Below are 16,163 nucleotides of genomic sequence, written 5' to 3' on the forward strand. Positions count from 1 at the left end.
CCACTACAATCCTGCCAAAACTTGGAAATATCCGACTCAGCCGAGTTCTGCGCCTTCGGCCTATCAACAGTTCCGTGGGGGCGATTCCTGTCGTCACATGGCATTGTGTGATAAGTAAAAAGGAACCATGCCAGCTGTGTGTCCGTGGACCCAATGGACTACTTCTTTAACCCTCTTTTGAAGGTTTGGACCAGTCTTTCTACTAAACCATTGGAGGAGGGATGATACGGGATGGTCCAAATCTGCTGAATACCATTCCTCTTTATGAACACAGCAAATTCCTTGCTCGTGTACGGAGTCTCGTTATCCATCACCAGGACTTCAGGGATCCCATGGGAGCTAAAAGAATCCTGGAGTTTCTGTATCGTGGCCCTGGACATTGTGGAGGTCATCTTGCACACTTAGGGCCACTTTGAGTCGGCACCCACGAATACAAGGAACATGGACCTCATGAAGGGTCCTGCAAATTCCGCATGCAAGTCAATCCCTGGCTGTTCCCAAGGGTGGAGAGAGGCTGTTGGCGGGAGTTTCTGAGGCTCCTGGCAGTCCGAGCAGCTGTGCATGATCCTCTTAATGTTCCCACTGATGCCGGGCCACCAGACATAACTGCAGGCCAGCATTTTAATTTTAGATGCTCCTAGATGGCCACTGTGCAGATCCTGTAGCACGGCATCCTGATTTCATAGATTTCATAGAATTTACATTCGTAGAATTCGTCTGTGAATTTACATTTCATAGAATTCGTCTGATCCTGCAAACGAATTGCTACACAATCCCATAATATGAAACTTTCTTCTAAACTAAGTTCGAAGAACTTCTGGGCGAACAACCGGAGGATTACTGGAAGGGTCTCCTTTTTCCCGCCGCACAAGATAAAGCTTCGCCTAATCCGGGTCATGCTGTGTCCACACCTCAAAAAGCCATCACTGGTAAGATATCCATGAATTTGAGTGTCGCAATCACCTCATCTACCACTGGTGGGAACGGGGTGCTCACGTGCAATGGCAGTCAGCTGAGAGCTTCTGCATGGGCAATTTGGGTACCTGGTCTGTGCTGAAAGGAGTATTCGTACGCAGCAAGCAGGAGCACCCAATGCTGGATCCCAGCCGATGTGATCAGTGGGATTCCCTTATCCTCTCGGAAAAGGACAAGCAGTGGCATGTAGTCTGTGACGATACAAAATGTCGCCATAAACGTACAGATGGACTTTCTTTATACCGAAAATCATAGCCAAGCCCTCTTTCCCTTCTGAGCGTAACAAAGCTCTGTGTCTGCCAGGGTTCCAGAAGAGAACGCATTAGGGCACTCCGTGCCATCGTCCCATGCATGGGCCAGCACAACCCTAATGTTGTAAGGGGAATGTCACATGTCAAAATTAGTGGCCTAGCTAGATCACGGTGCATCAGAAGTTGCGTGGAAGAAGGACACTTCTTAACAGCAACAAATGCTTTGTTCTGTGGAACGCCCCAGCACCATTCCTGCCCCATCCTTAATAGCACATGAGTGGAGCTAACAGAGTGGCCAAGTTGGCAATGAACCTCCCATAGCAGTTGACCAATCCCAAAAATGACTGGAGCCCTGTGGCACTCTTTGGGGTTGGGGCCCCTTTTATAGCGCAAACCATTCCCTCTACCCAGTGCAGACCATCCCTCTTCACCCTATAACAGGCATAGGCCGCAGCTCTAGCCCTGACCACAGATTTTCTCCTCTTCAACCGGGCACCTACTTGGGAAAACCGCCAGCACACTTCCTGTAGGTTTGCCATATGCTCCTCCTCTGTCAAATGCTTCCAACTTTCCGAATAACGGCATCTTAAATTGCTACAACATTACGTCCTGCACTGTGGACCTCAGCCGACTAGGTGAGTCTGCGAGTGAATCTGGAGTTTCCTTTAATCCTCATCACCGGCTTAGGAACTCAGAGGAAGCTAGCAGTAAATGATCATGATTTTATTTAACTATTTACAAAATTCTGCTCAGGGCAGCGTATCACTCCCTGTACAGTCCTTGCTGGGGAACTAACCATCCCAGGCCCTGCTTATGGCCGGCTTTTAATCTTAGTTCATAATGAATCTCAGGTGGGTGGCCTCCACCCCTTATCTGGGAAGTTTGTATTCCACAGTCTCACGGGGAGATCAATGATGATTTCCCCCTGGTCGTCGTGGCAGTTACGACATATGCAAATGATAACTTATTTCTACAAGAACACTGACGGATGTGGGATCCCTTGCATATGTAGCATTGCCACTTACTTGATGCATAATATACTATCTAACTCTGTGAATGTCACTTGGGATGACTGAGAAAAAACAAAGCATGACAGCTTCACAATGTAATAAGTTCATTTTCTATGGGACAGCCATTCTTGATCCAGATGTTAATTTCAGATTATTGTACCACCTATGATACTGCTTTGCAGCAGCCTCTTGTGATTGTGGCAGTGTCCAAGGGTGCAATCTAACGAAAAAAAAAGTAGAGTCGTTCTGGGTGGGATTAATGGTGGTGTTCCCAGAACATGTACCGCTTGCATCGGCAAGCGGAACTCCTCAGTGCAGGAAGAGATCGGGATGCCATTTTTAAATCTCTTGACCCCACCCCGATGCAATCTCTGGATCCCCCCAATATCACAATTCGCCTATAAGGGGGTCCTCACACCCCACCTCACACGGGCAGGGCACCCCGGGTTCGATCCTGGCATGGGCAAAATGTCAGCCTGGCACCATGGCAGTGCCATCTGGACACCCAGCAGTGCCATACTGCAGCCACATGGCACTGCCAGGGTGGCACCCACAGTGCTAGGGTTCCAGCCTGCCCATAGGCCGGTCACTCATGGGCCTCCAATTGCGCGGGAGACCTTCCGATACCGTCTGCCTGGTCCCTGTTTGTGGGGAGCAGTACTGAACTGCATCCAGCTGGCGTCTCCTCAGTGAGACTGGTACATGTCGGGTGGTTGATAGATCTAACGACAGCACGGCTAAGTGGGTTCTTAAACTCACTTAGCTGTCCGTGACTGGGTCTCGCCTCTTGTAGGCAGATACAAATGCAACATATCGTAAGACCTGGTTAGATCTTGTGAGGCATAAAGTCTGTCGGGAATCCTGGGGAAGGCTCTTCCGGCCGCGTCTCGCTCTGGTTCCGGCAGGACGTGGCCGGTAGATCGTGCCCCATGTCTCTATTGGGATGTTAAGGAAATGGGTAGAGGTGTCTATAAAACATGGCCTGGGTAGTAAAAGGTGAATCCAAAACATCTCAAGTGCTGCTGTGTTTTCTTTCATTTCTTAAATCCATCGTCCTCGGCTAAATCATACACTGTGGGAACTCTCAAAGCAACACATATCCACACCTTTTTATATGCTGTGATTTAGTTGGCAGCAGCGACCAAGTATAATGATTGACATCTCTTCATTTGGAAGAAAATAACCAGAGACCAAAAAAGACAAACCAAGCAACAAATTCAAAGATTTATGGAGCAAAATGCAACTCTAAATGTAAAAACACAGACTTTTCCATTCCAATTTTAATTTCTGTTAAGAAACCTCATTAAGTGAAATATGTGCCAGGACTCTCAATGAACCCATTTAGAACATAGGAACTAGGAGCAGAAGTAGACAATTCAGCCCTTCGAGCCTGCTCCGCCATTCAATCAGATCATGGCTGATCTCTTCCTGGTCTTAAATCCACATCCCTCCCTGTAGCCCAAATCCCTTAACCCATTTTTTAAAATCAGAAATTTAAAATGAGTTAGGCATGTGCTGTGGGCATGGCTACAAACAAAGTCATGACATTCCACTTGGGACCTATCTTTTGTTCTGGCCCCTGAAATCGCACCTCAAATTAGCACTTGAGATTTCTGCAGAAGATGGTAATTTCTTATTTATCTTACCTCTGTAAACCTTAATGGTAACTTGTTTTGAATCTTGTTTACTTCTAATGAAAGGATTCTGAGGAAAAATTATGTATTTCTCACTGTATGCTGAGAAACGTGTATGTCGCCAATATTAAAAAATTGAAAATGAGCTTTTAGCATAAAGAATTGAGGCATGTTTTATGTGATATTTACTTCAGTCGTTGCTGCTGTTTTTAAAACAACCTGGCTAGTCATATTTACAGAATCACAGCATGTTACAATACAGGCTATCCATCCCATTATTGGTGGCTTTCCTTTCAACCAACTGATTTAATTTCATTTTTCTGGTTGCTCCACATACCCTCTTTTTCTAAACAGACATCACATTGTTTGACTCTGTTATTGAATGTTTCAGTTAACCAGAGGCTATTACCACAGAAAGCTGACGTACAGATTTGATCCTCCCATTCCATGGAGCTTCTGACGTCAGCGTTGTTGTTGTGCAGAGGGAAGCAAAATAAAACGATTTAATCGTGGTGCCATGCTTACCTTCTTAAAGCTGTTTCAAGAGTTGCATTAGCATAAACTTGAGAACAAGATTTTTGCAAACTATATCAAATGCCTATTTCACGTGTTGCAGGAAAACTAGACGGACAAAATAGAGTGGTTTCATAAACATCTGATTAATGTCCAAAAGAAATAAGAATGAAACACTTGTTTTTACACAGTTCTTTGTAAATCTTCAGGATTTTCCAAAGCAGCTAATTTTGTAGCTAATGAAGTACTTTGGAATGTTTGAATTTAACTTCTGAGTACCAAAGCAAGCAGTGCGCCTACCTGAGAAGGTCAAATGTAACAGCCAGCCCTCATTAGACTGCCCACTTCCAAACTGTTAAATTGGCAGTGTTTGCCTGGCTGTCGAAGTCAGACAGGATTAGGTTACCATTGGGGACCAAAGAAATTGTGCTCTGGCACAGATTGATACCACAGTTAACAAGGGTGAAATGATGGAAATCCAGCACTCTGACCTTCGAAAAGCTAGTGAGATGTGCGGTTGACTGAAAGTTTCAAAATTGAGACTGATAGATTTTTGGTAGATAATATATTAAGGCTAACGGAACCAAGGTGGGTAGATGGATTAAGGTGCAGACCATGCATAATTTAATTGAATGTCTGAGCAGGCTCAAGGGGGTGAATGGCCTACCCTTGTTTCTATATTTTTAGTGGTGTGAAATATCCGATAATAATTCCGAATAGCCTGATTATATTTTTCACATTTTACATGTGTCGGGAGCAATACATTTTTGATTAATTTCAGTGCTGTGTGGCTTCTCATTCCTTTTTTTTCTTTTCCAGGTTTGATGTCAGTAAATTGAAATTTGATGGGAAGACATTTTATGTCCATGGTGTTCAGAAAGAGGTCAGATACTATTTTTATTGGTGCTGTTACACCCCCCAAAAAATGGGCAAACTTTTTGAAGACTTTAAAGTCACCACTGGCAAACAAAGATATCCTGTTCCCCAGCACATACTGCAACAAACTTATTATCTGTAAATATTTGGCCATGTTTCTCTCCTTCAGGAGCAATTATTAAAGTCTACCTATCCCTGTACATCAAACTTGTAGGTGAATCTCGTTTTCCCCCTATCAGAGCCATGTCTCCTAAATATGATCTCAGAAACTGTGCACCTGCACTTGTTCTCATTTTCACACTTCAAGCAGTTAATCTGCTTAATCGCCACTACTTCCAAACAAGCCATAGCTACAGTTCTCCCATGAGAAAAGCCAAAAGCTTACAATCACACAGACTTTCTTATTGAGAAGAATCGGAAACAAGATAAGAATATATGAAAGAAGAGCAGGAGTTATCACTTGGAGCTTCTTCAAAGTTCAACAAGATCATGACTAATGTTTTTCAGCAATTCCACAGAATCCCCATATCTTTAATTCCCTTCGTAGCTAAATTACTATCAACCCCTGCCTTGAATATAACCCCCACATGTGCGCCTAGAGCCCACTGGGACAGAGAATTACAAAGGTTCATAACTTTTTGAGGGGGGAAATTTCTTCTCATCTCGGGCCTAAATGACCAAATCCTTATTGTAAGTCTGTGACTCAGGAATGATTTCTAACAAGTCTTTGGAGATAGGCTGGGAAGCGTGAAAGCTTACAAAGTGGCACAGGAAGGCACCAAGTTGTGTGCCTGACCCTTTCCTGCTGCCATGCCATTTTGCCAGTGGCGGAAAAATAGCAGATGAGCCACTTGTCCGGAGCACAATTGCATCACTTATGTTATCCTGCATCGTGGGGCTAACTGCCAGGTAGGTGGATCATCCAGTGAGACCTGGTCTCTGGGTGGGGGATGGTGGTGGTGGGCTCTTTTGTGGGTATTCTTTGATCCAGACAATGGCACTAATTCCATCTAGAACCCCCACTCTTAACCCCATTAACTCTCCTTGCGTGTTTCAATTAAATCCCTCTCCTAAACTCTAGGAAATAAAGACCCAGTCTACTCAATCTCTTCTCATAGGACCATCTCCTCGTATCAGGAACTAGTCAAGTAAAACTAAGTTGCAGTCTGTCTTGGACAAGCATGTCCTTCCTTTGGAACCAAAACTGTGTACAGTCCTTCAGGTGCAGCCTCATCGGTGTCCTATGTAATTGTTCTGGGAGTTCTTTCATCCTATAATCCAATAAAAGCGAAGATAACATTTGCCTGCCTAATTGCTTGTTGTAGCTACATGCTAACTTTCTGTCATTCATGTACAAGGACACTCAGATCTGCATGAATGAAAACGTTTCCTAGTCTCTCACCTTTCTTAAAAAAAAACTATTTTATTTTTCTTACCAAATTGGGTAACTTCACATTTTACAACACAGGGGGCACAATTCAGCGACCCGTTGCACCCAGAGTGGGAACAATGGGTGAATCATGCGAGAGCCCCAAAACGGAAGCCGCGCAGGGCTGATCGCGAGTCACCCGATTAGCTTTGCCCAGCGCAAGCTGGATCTCGCCCTCGCTCGGAGTGATCCAGATCTGAGCCTTATAGACATAGAATTTACAGTGCAGAAGGAGGCCATTCGGCCCATCGAGTCTGCACCGGCTCTTGGAAAGAGCATCCTACCCAAGGTCAACACCTCCACCCTATCCCCATAACCCAGTAACCCCACCCAACACTAAGGGCAATTTTGGACACTAAGGGCAATTTATCATGGCCAATCCACCTAACCTGCACATCTTTGGACTGTGGGAGGAAACCGGAGTACCCGGAGGAAACCCACACACACATGGGGAAGATGTGCAGACTCCGCACAGACAGTGACCTTATGGTTTATTTAAACACACAGACGCGGATTAACCCGGCACCCGGGACTCAACGGCTGCGCCTGGGAGTCCTCACCAGGGCGCCGTTTAGTATTAGTCCACAAACATCGGCTTGGCGTAATGGCACCTGGGGGATCTCGCAGGGCACGGAGACACCCGGGCGATCGGGGACAGGGCAGGGTAGTACCTTGGCTCTTGCAGGGGCGGGTGTTTCCAGGGGCAAAGAAAAGGTTGGGTGAAGGGTTGTCGATTAAAATGAGGTGGGGGTGTGCCTGTATGGCGGGGATGGGGGGGGGGGGGGGGGGGGGGGGGGAAGATCAAATGGCACCCTGATCTGGGGACAGACGTTCCTGCTGGCAAAGTCAGCTTGCCAGAATGAAATTCCTCTAAGTATGGCCTTGGATGGGGAGAAACTCCCCAAGACCAAAGATTGGCTAAGTGCCGTTGAATAGCATGCTGTTTCTCGGAGCTGCAGCCACCAAGAAACACTCTGCTAAACGCACCCGATATCAGACTTAGTTTGAAGTCCGCAGAATTGTGCCCGTTATATTTATTTCATCTGCTATATTCCTGCCCAATCACCCAATCTTACTGTATTCCTTCTGTAGAATGATTATTGAGATCTGAAACGTTAACTCTGGGCATGATCTCCTGCTCCTGTCCCACCAGAATCAGAGCGGGACGTGCCTGGTAAGTGCCGGGAGAGGCCTTTCCCGAGATTCAAGATGGACATAACGGCTTGTGAGATGTTGCAGTGGGCAGGACCCAGTCTCGCACGGTAAAAGAACCACTTAACCGTGCTGACGCCGGATCTAACCAGCTACCGGCATCTATCGGCCTCCCCAAGGAGACCCCGATTGGGCACCGTTTAGTACTGGCAGAACAGCACCTGTGTGGTGGGGGGGTCTTCTTCCAGGCTATTGGACACCCCTGGGTGGCCTGGGGCAGGGAAGGGTGGTGCCCTGCCTCTGCCCCAGCACCTGGGCACATTGCCACTGTCAGGCAGCCCAGGTGGCATTACCAAGCTGACAGGAGCACTGCCAGAGTGGCACTGCCAAAGGTCAGGGCCTGAGGGGGGCCATGCCCATTAAAAGCAAGGTGAGGAGGGTACAAAGGTTGGGACTGCAGGGTGGGTATGAAGGAGCCTCCGGAAGGTTGGGGAGGGAGAATGGATGGGGTCCTGAAAGGAGGGGGGGCATAAGGAGTCTTGGGAAGGCCTGAAAAGGGGGACTCTCAGCGACTCCGCAGCAGGATGTCCTCGCTTTGGGGGGAAGAGTGGGGTAATGCCCATTGGTGTATGTGGGGGCGTGACATTGCCCGTGGGTGGGAGACCCTCAAGCTCACTTAGAGATTGGGGCGCCTTTTCAAAACGTTGACCCGATCTCTGAGGAGCCAGTCTGGCCAGCGAGTTCTGGGCGAGATGGTACAGGAAAGTTTCTAACTGCAGAAGCAAGTGAGAATTGCGGGGTGCATCCCAACGACCGACCCAGCAAGGCCACTAATGGATCTAATGCCAATTAGTGCTGGTAATGATGCCCCATGGGCTTCACGTCAGACATGACTGTCACGCCAGCTGATTCTCCTGGACCTCACCCGGCTGCTCCCCGCTGACGAGATGGAGCAGCACTTAAACCGATCCTGCAGAGCAACCCCAGATTACTCGCAGCCATGCTTCCGAGAAGACCCACTCCATGATTCAACCTGGCCAGACTTGGACAGGTGGAGTCCAGGCGGGGTGCCGGGCATCAGAGTCCTCTCCTTCTACAAGTGGGCCCTGGAGGTTGAGGGAGTGACCAAGGATGAGCGGTCACCAACGTTGAATTTGGCCTGCGCAGCAGAGGTGAGTATGCACAAGTCCCATCTGGATGACATATCACAAGTTGTTCATGACAGAATAATGATTCTTCCCCCCTCCCCACCCTCTGACCACATATCCATTCACCCACAGGATTTCTGTCCAATGGTGCTAGTCCACCCGGGTGTTTGGGGGATGGCGGAGAGGGGAGGGAGCGGCGACAGTCGGGTTGGGGGGGGGGGGGGGGTGGGTGGGAAGGGGAGGGGGGGGTGAGATGATGGATGAAGCCACATCCTATGAGAGGACGAGGGCCTCCCTAGCCCTCCAGGTATGGCCTGGCCTCCGTCCTCCGGCTGCTCCCACTGGTCCTCCCCAGGCACGTCCACCAGCTCTCCTGGTCCTGCTTATCACCCTCTGTTTTCCTCCTCCACCTCCACATCGCCTCGCTGCTGTGCAAGGCACAGCAGACCACCACAAAGCGGGCGACCTTCTAGGGGGTGTGCTGTAGTGCACCACCAGACCAGCTGAGGCATCGGAACCGCTTTTTAAGCAGTCAATGCACCGCTCAATGACAGCCCGAGTGGCCACAGGGGACTCGTTATATCGGTTCTTTGCATGGATTACCCGCCTCTGTACTGGTATCAATAGTCAGGACCTAAGCTGGAACCTTTACCCCCCAAGAACCAACCGATCATGCTGGGGTTTCCCTCGAAGACCCTGGGGATCTCCAACTGCTCCAGGATGTACCTGTCGTGCACACCTCCTTTGAAGAGTGCACACCCGTTCATGATTTTGAGGTTGTGGTCGCACACAAGGTGAACATTCAGGGAGTGGAACCCCTTCCTATTCATGAAGGGTGAAACCGGACAGGCCAGTGTGCGCAAGGCGACATGCATGGCATCTGTTACTCCATGGACCTGGGGCATCCTGTCAATGGTGGAGAATCCTGCTGTCCAGGCATCTGGATGGTCCTGGCCCAAGTTGATATACCCAGCTGCACGGGCAAACAGGGCATCGGGACTTCACGGGGTTGCACTGTGGGCAGTTGGTTGGGATATGCCGTACATGTCCCCGCTCGAGCCCTGCAATGAACCCGAGGTGTAAAGGTCCAGGACTGTGACGACCTTGACAGCCACTCAAGAGTGGCTATCCTCCTCCTCCATGTGGTGCCAAGTCCGCAAGGACATGGCTCAGGTGCCGCACCCATCCCCTGTTGAGGCGGAGCCTCCTGCAGCACATGCTGTCCGGCATCTCCTCCAATGACCAGTGATGCCTGTAGACCTTACCCAGGCAGACCATGCAATGTACACCTTGGGCTGCCGCCGGCCTCCCCCTCTGGGTCCCTCCGTGACCCGATGGGCACTGGGTCTTCAGTGTGTGGGTTGGGGCCTTGCACATGGGGCTGCCACCTCGAGCCTGTCACCACTGTTGCCGCCGGCCTCTCCAGCATCTGGCCGTCTGGACTGCCCCCTCCACAGCAAGTCAGCTGCAGCAGGGTCCACAATATCATCCATAATGTGATACCTGTATGGAATTGGAGAGAGTGAGAGACTGACAATCGTCACATGTGGGGATCTCCCAGGGGATTGGAGGCCCCAAGCTGCAAGCCCTTTGTGCAGGGTGATGCCCTGGCACTGCAGGTGGCACCTTGGTAGTGCCAACCTGGCACTCAGGTGGCACTGCCACGAGTGACAAACTGGCATTTTCTTGTTTGTGCGCAATCAGGCCAGGGTTGCCCTGTGTGGGTGTTGGGGTGTGTTGGGGGGGGGGGGGGGGGGGGGGGGGGGGATCGGATCCTCCCATAGTGCATTTGTGTTGGGGGGTAGGTCAGGGATTGCTTTGGGGGCCTTGGAGATCGAGACAATCTCTTGCTATACTGGGGAATTCTGGGGAGCAGAGCTCCTCAGTGTACAAAGGTGCCAAGAACCTAAGAGTGCACCAGGATGCAAGTTTGTGCATGCTGCCTGGGTATCGGACATATACGTGCATGATGTGCAGCTGGTGGTCGCATACCAACTGCACATTTGAAGAGTGGGACCCCTTCCTATTGATAAAGGACACCCCCTGATGAGTCGGTGCTCATGCGTGCCATCAATCACTCCTTGGACCTGGGGCATGCCAGCGATGGCAGCGAATCCTGCTGCCTGGGCATCGTGGTGTGTTGTACCAGATTGAAGGTTATATAGTCCGATGCCCGGGTGCATCAGGCATCTATCACATCACGGACACACCTTTGTGTGGACGTTTGCAAAATCCTATACAGGTCCCTACCGGAAAGATCAAGAGGCACCTTAACGGCCACTGGGAGCGGATGTCATTCTCTAAAGCCCTTGTTGCGCCACCACCTGGTACAAGTACTGCACAGTCTCCTTGATAAGTCTTCAGCAGCACAAGCAGTTCGGCAGCTCCACAAAGGACAGGTGCTGGTGATATATACGTGCCCTGATGTAGCGCTTCCTTCGCACCTCCTCCTCGGTCTGTTGGACAGCCAGTACTTGAGCCTCACTGGCTGGCCCCTGCTCTTCTGGGGCAGGTTTCTCTTGTGTAGGTTCCTGCCTGAGCTAGTCCTGCTCCTCCAGCCTCCGTTCATCCACAATGGTAGCTATGGCCAGGTAGATGACGAGCATTGTTGGCTGTACCCCAAAATTCATTCTCTGCAGGGGGAAAAGGGAAGACACGTAGGCAAGTTGAGTATTCCCTTGCCTATTCAAAGCCACCAGATTACATAGTCACCCTGAGTTGTACTGCTGTGCCACCCTCAACACGTTTCTCCCCCCCCCACGCCACCCCATCCTCACCCGGCCCCTTTGATATGTTGCCATCAGCACTGCACCTCGTCCCCATCAGTGAGTGACACCATTCACCATTCTATCCTCACCACCCATTCCTTCAACGGGGTACCGGTGTCTGCTGCAAGCGGTGTCAGTGATAGGCTCTGTGGCTCCTGCCCTGTTTCCCCCAGTGTGGCTTACTGTGGGTTTCCTCACTGGCTGGGCTGTGTGTTCTCCCGCCAGCAGGATGGCACCTGGTTGTGGGGTGGAGGAAGTCACCTTGTGCCACCAACCATGTATGCCACCAATCGCCTCCATTCTTAGAGGCTTGTGTGTGGGCAGGTCCGAAAGGTGGGGGAGAGGCAGGGAAGTGTGTGTCAGCTGGGAGCGTAGCTGCAGTGTGATGTGGGTCCTGGGTGTGACACACAGGTTGTGACAACCTGACCGGAAGCAGGATGGATGTGAGCATGGGCAGGTGGACAGGCAGGGCCTGGAGCCATGTTGTGGTCCAGAGTTGATAGTGCCACTGGTGATGCCTCTGCCCCGAGAGGGATAGTGTGCCAGGGTGGGTGCCAAAGGCCACGGTGCATGTGTCCTTTGTTTGGGGTGAGCTCTGAAGTGTTGGGCACCATGGAGTCGTGAAGCAGACATATGCCACCAACACTGAAGAAGGTTCAACACTATTTTATTAACTCTTATAAAATACTAGACATACTATAACTGTGGGTTTACACAATGTTAGTTTAACTAGAGACCTGTGCCTGTCCGAACCAGTTGAATCACTCAGCACGTGGTGTGAGTTTGTACTGTACTTGATGAGCTCTTGTGCTTCTGAGAGGCAGCATACAGAATGAGCGGGAAAAGTGATGCCCTCTGCCTTTATAGTGCGTGTGTTCTAACTGGTGATTGGCTGCGGTGTTTGTGCATGTTGATAGGTCCTAGTGTATGTCCATCAGTGTGTGTCTGCACCATGATATACTGGTGTATATTATGACAAGCTCTGCTATTCCCCTGTTTCCTCTGCATGCAGTGGGGCTGTGCTTCTGATGAGTGCACTGAGGAGTGGCAACACCTGGTGAGTCACTGATTGAGCTTGGCCAGGCTCTACCCTGCTACTCCCCCAGCTAGGCAGCCACCCCCCAGCAAGCCCGACAATTTCAGAGAGTTTTTAAGTGTTTTCTTGCCTTCTCGCTTCCCCTCAACAGCCATGGTGCCCAGGTCATTCTTGCACCAATTCACGTCCCTGTGACTTCTGCCCAAGAGGGGTGGAGCATCATGGAATGGGTAGAGCATGAAGTGCCCAACCCGCTAATGGTACTTAATGCCCATACAAATGACAGTTTTGCATGAACCCGCCGGGTGCAATCTTTGATTTTGCTGTCAGTGAGGGACCAGAGCATGGCGTCGGTATCAGATCTAGGCGGACACCTGGTGTTTTTCAATTTCACGCAATTATCCACCCGATCGTGATTCTTGTTTCTGATCTCGCGAAGTGGAGAATTCAGCCCGTTATCTGCAACCACATTTGATAGTTTTAAATGTGGTTAATTTAATATATTACCTTCTGATAATAAATTATTTCCTTGTAATTAATTCAGTGCCCTTAATTTGTATCTGTGATTTCAAGCAAAATTGATATCACATGTCACTTTTTCTCTCTGATTCTACAGAATATTATATTATTGTACAGCAACATTAACAAGTTCTCCAATAACACAAAGTGCCCCATCTGTCAATGTAATTATGAACTGCAGTAGATAAGTGAAAGTTTTATTTGTGCCATCAGGACTTACAGTTACTGTAAATAATGAACTCTATGTATTTTTCAAACCACAATGTGGCAATGCAATGATCCATATTGCAGTCATTTTTGTTAAGTGATGACAGAGTTCACAATTCTTTAATATAATTTTGTGACCTATGGGACAGCATGTGCAGTGTTTTTGATGAAGTTGTTTACTGCAGTCACAGCATATTCCTTTGAAACAGGGATTGCACTGTTTTATTCAGCATGTGATGGAGTATTGTGGAGTATTATACCTGGAGTATTGTGTTCAGTTTTGGTCTCCTTACTTGAGAAAGGACGTACTGGCGCTGGAGGGTGTGCAGAGGAGATTCACTAGGTTAATCCCAGAGCTGAAGGGGTTGGATTATGAGGAGAGGTTGAGTAGACTGGGACTGTACTCGTTGGAATTTAGAAGGATGAGGGGGGATCTTATAGAAACATTTAAAATTATGAAGGGAATAGATAGGATAGATGTGGGCAGGTTGTTTCCACTGGCGGGTGACAGCAGAACTAGGGGACATAGCCTCAAAATAAGGGGAAGTAGATTTAGGACTGAGTTTAGGAGGAACTTCTTCACCCAAAGGGTTGTGAATCTATGGAATTCCTTGTCCAGTGAAGCAGTTGAGGTTCCTTCATTACATGTTTTTAAGGTAAAGATAGATAGTTTTTTGAAGAATAAAGGGATTAAGGGTTATGGTGTTCGGGCCGGAAAGTGGACCTGAGTCCACAAAAGATCAGCCATGATCAAATTAAATGGCGGAGCAGGCTCGAGGGGCCAGATGGCCTACTCCTGCTCCTAGTTCTTATGTTCTTATGTTCTTACACATCACGAAAATATAAGTTTTGTTCCCAATCAACAAATTAAAATTAAAAAAAATGAAATTTAAGTACCTTTGGAAAAAATATGCACCTGGGAAGTCAGAAGAACCTTGAAGAGACCCTGGTTTAAATTTTCCCTAATGTGGGGCTGAACTACTTTGCAAGGGTAAGAAATGATGTGGATGGGTCCTGCATGCTGAATTCCCACCCCCATTTTGACCAGTGGGGAAAATGGGACAAGTCATGACCTGGCACTCACAGCAACTGACATCAGGACTACCATTGCAAAGGCTGCTGAAACAGTCTTTTTAGAATATTCACCTGGTCGTGTGGGGTTTGACGTGAATCATGCCAAGTCACGACAGCAGGATTATCAGAAGGGCAGGAAACGTTAAAAAAATTTGCAAGTATGGACACTTTGCATTAACTTGACCAAAAAAATCTTAGGGAAGGTCCTGAATCTGCATCAAGGCGAGGGGAGGAGGCAGGGGTCTGGTCGCTGAACACAAAGAGCCTTGGCACAGATTTGCAATGAACAGGGCATCTGCCGGGCTCTGCCAAGAAGAAGTCTGCCACTCGACATGCTTGCAGTTCCCTCAACCAGCAATTGTGATGATCTTTGATATGGAAACAGTACAGTAAGGAAAATTTGCAATTCATTTAAAATGTCTGTGGAATCTTTTAATTGTTTTATGGCTCACATTCCGGGAGATACTCCGGAGCACTAGTGCAGGAGGTGGCTTTGCCTGTCCAGGGATATAGTGACTGATCTCTGTGCCCTGCTGAATGCTGATTTGGCCCTTTGAACCATCAATCATCAGGCCCTATAGTAGCTATCAACTTCTTTGCTCGGGTTCCTTTAAGTGCTGTAATGTTGAACTCTCTGAGATGTCTCAGTTAGTTACTCACCGATGTATCCGTGCATCACAGATGTCTTCTGTGCAAGGATAACTGACTTCATCAGCTTTTAAATAGGTCCGCCTGACAAACACAGAGGGCTACTGAATTCCCATCTTTGTCAGATTCCCAGGATGTGGTGGACTTCACACATGTGGCCATCAAAGGCACCGATGGGAGACCAGACCGTTTCATCAACAGGAAGGGGTATCACCTGGTGTGCGGCCTTAGGAAGAAGTTCCTTGTGTCCAAATTGGGAGAGGTATTTCACAGACTAGTGAAGCAACAACCTGTCATAGTTATACTCATAGAATCATATCTGTGTCTAAATGCATGAAGCATTCGAAACAAACAGATTAACTGATAGCACAAATGCAAATGAATATGATCTGATTACTATTACAGAGACATGGGACATGAATATCATAGAATCATAGAATTTACAGTGCTGAAGGAGGCCATTCGGCCCATCGAGTCTATCCACTGGCCCTTGGAAAGAACACCCTACCCAACCCCACACCTCCACCCTATCCCCGTAACCCAGTAACCTAACTTAACCTTTGTGGACACTAAGGGCAATTTAGCATGGCCAATCCACCTAACCCGCACATCTTTGGACTGTGGGAGGAAACTGGAGCACCGAAGGGTATGTGAAATTTAGGAATGACAGGAAGTTAGGGAAAGATGGATTGGAGGCTCTGTTTATTAATGATGGTATCAGCACAATAGAGAGGGATGATGAAAGCTCAGGAAACTAGAATGCAGAAGCAGTTTGGGTTGAGATGGGAAATGGTGACGGCAAAAAGTCACAGTGGGAGTGGTAGCACCCTAATTGTGGCACCCTAATTGTAACTACATGGTAGGAAGGAGTAAAAGGGAAGAGATGGTGGGAACTTGTCAGAAAGGTACAGCGCTAATCATTT

General features: G+C 48.5%; 1 protein-coding gene across 6 annotated transcripts in view; it reads left to right on the forward strand.

Moving 5' to 3' along the window:
• Positions 1-16,163, forward strand: part of frmd3 (FERM domain containing 3) — a 277,660-nt gene that overhangs the window by 199,154 nt on the left and 62,343 nt on the right. For all 6 annotated transcript variants that reach the window (XM_038804886.1, XM_038804887.1, XM_038804888.1 and 3 more), the window contains one exon: positions 5,203-5,266. In XM_038804886.1, the coding sequence (XP_038660814.1) occupies positions 5,203-5,266 (64 nt within the window). The remainder of the gene's footprint in view (positions 1-5,202; positions 5,267-16,163) is intronic.

Source organism: Scyliorhinus canicula, chromosome 8 (assembly GCF_902713615.1).
Source record: "Scyliorhinus canicula chromosome 8, sScyCan1.1, whole genome shotgun sequence".
Lineage (NCBI taxonomy): Eukaryota > Metazoa > Chordata > Chondrichthyes > Carcharhiniformes > Scyliorhinidae > Scyliorhinus > Scyliorhinus canicula.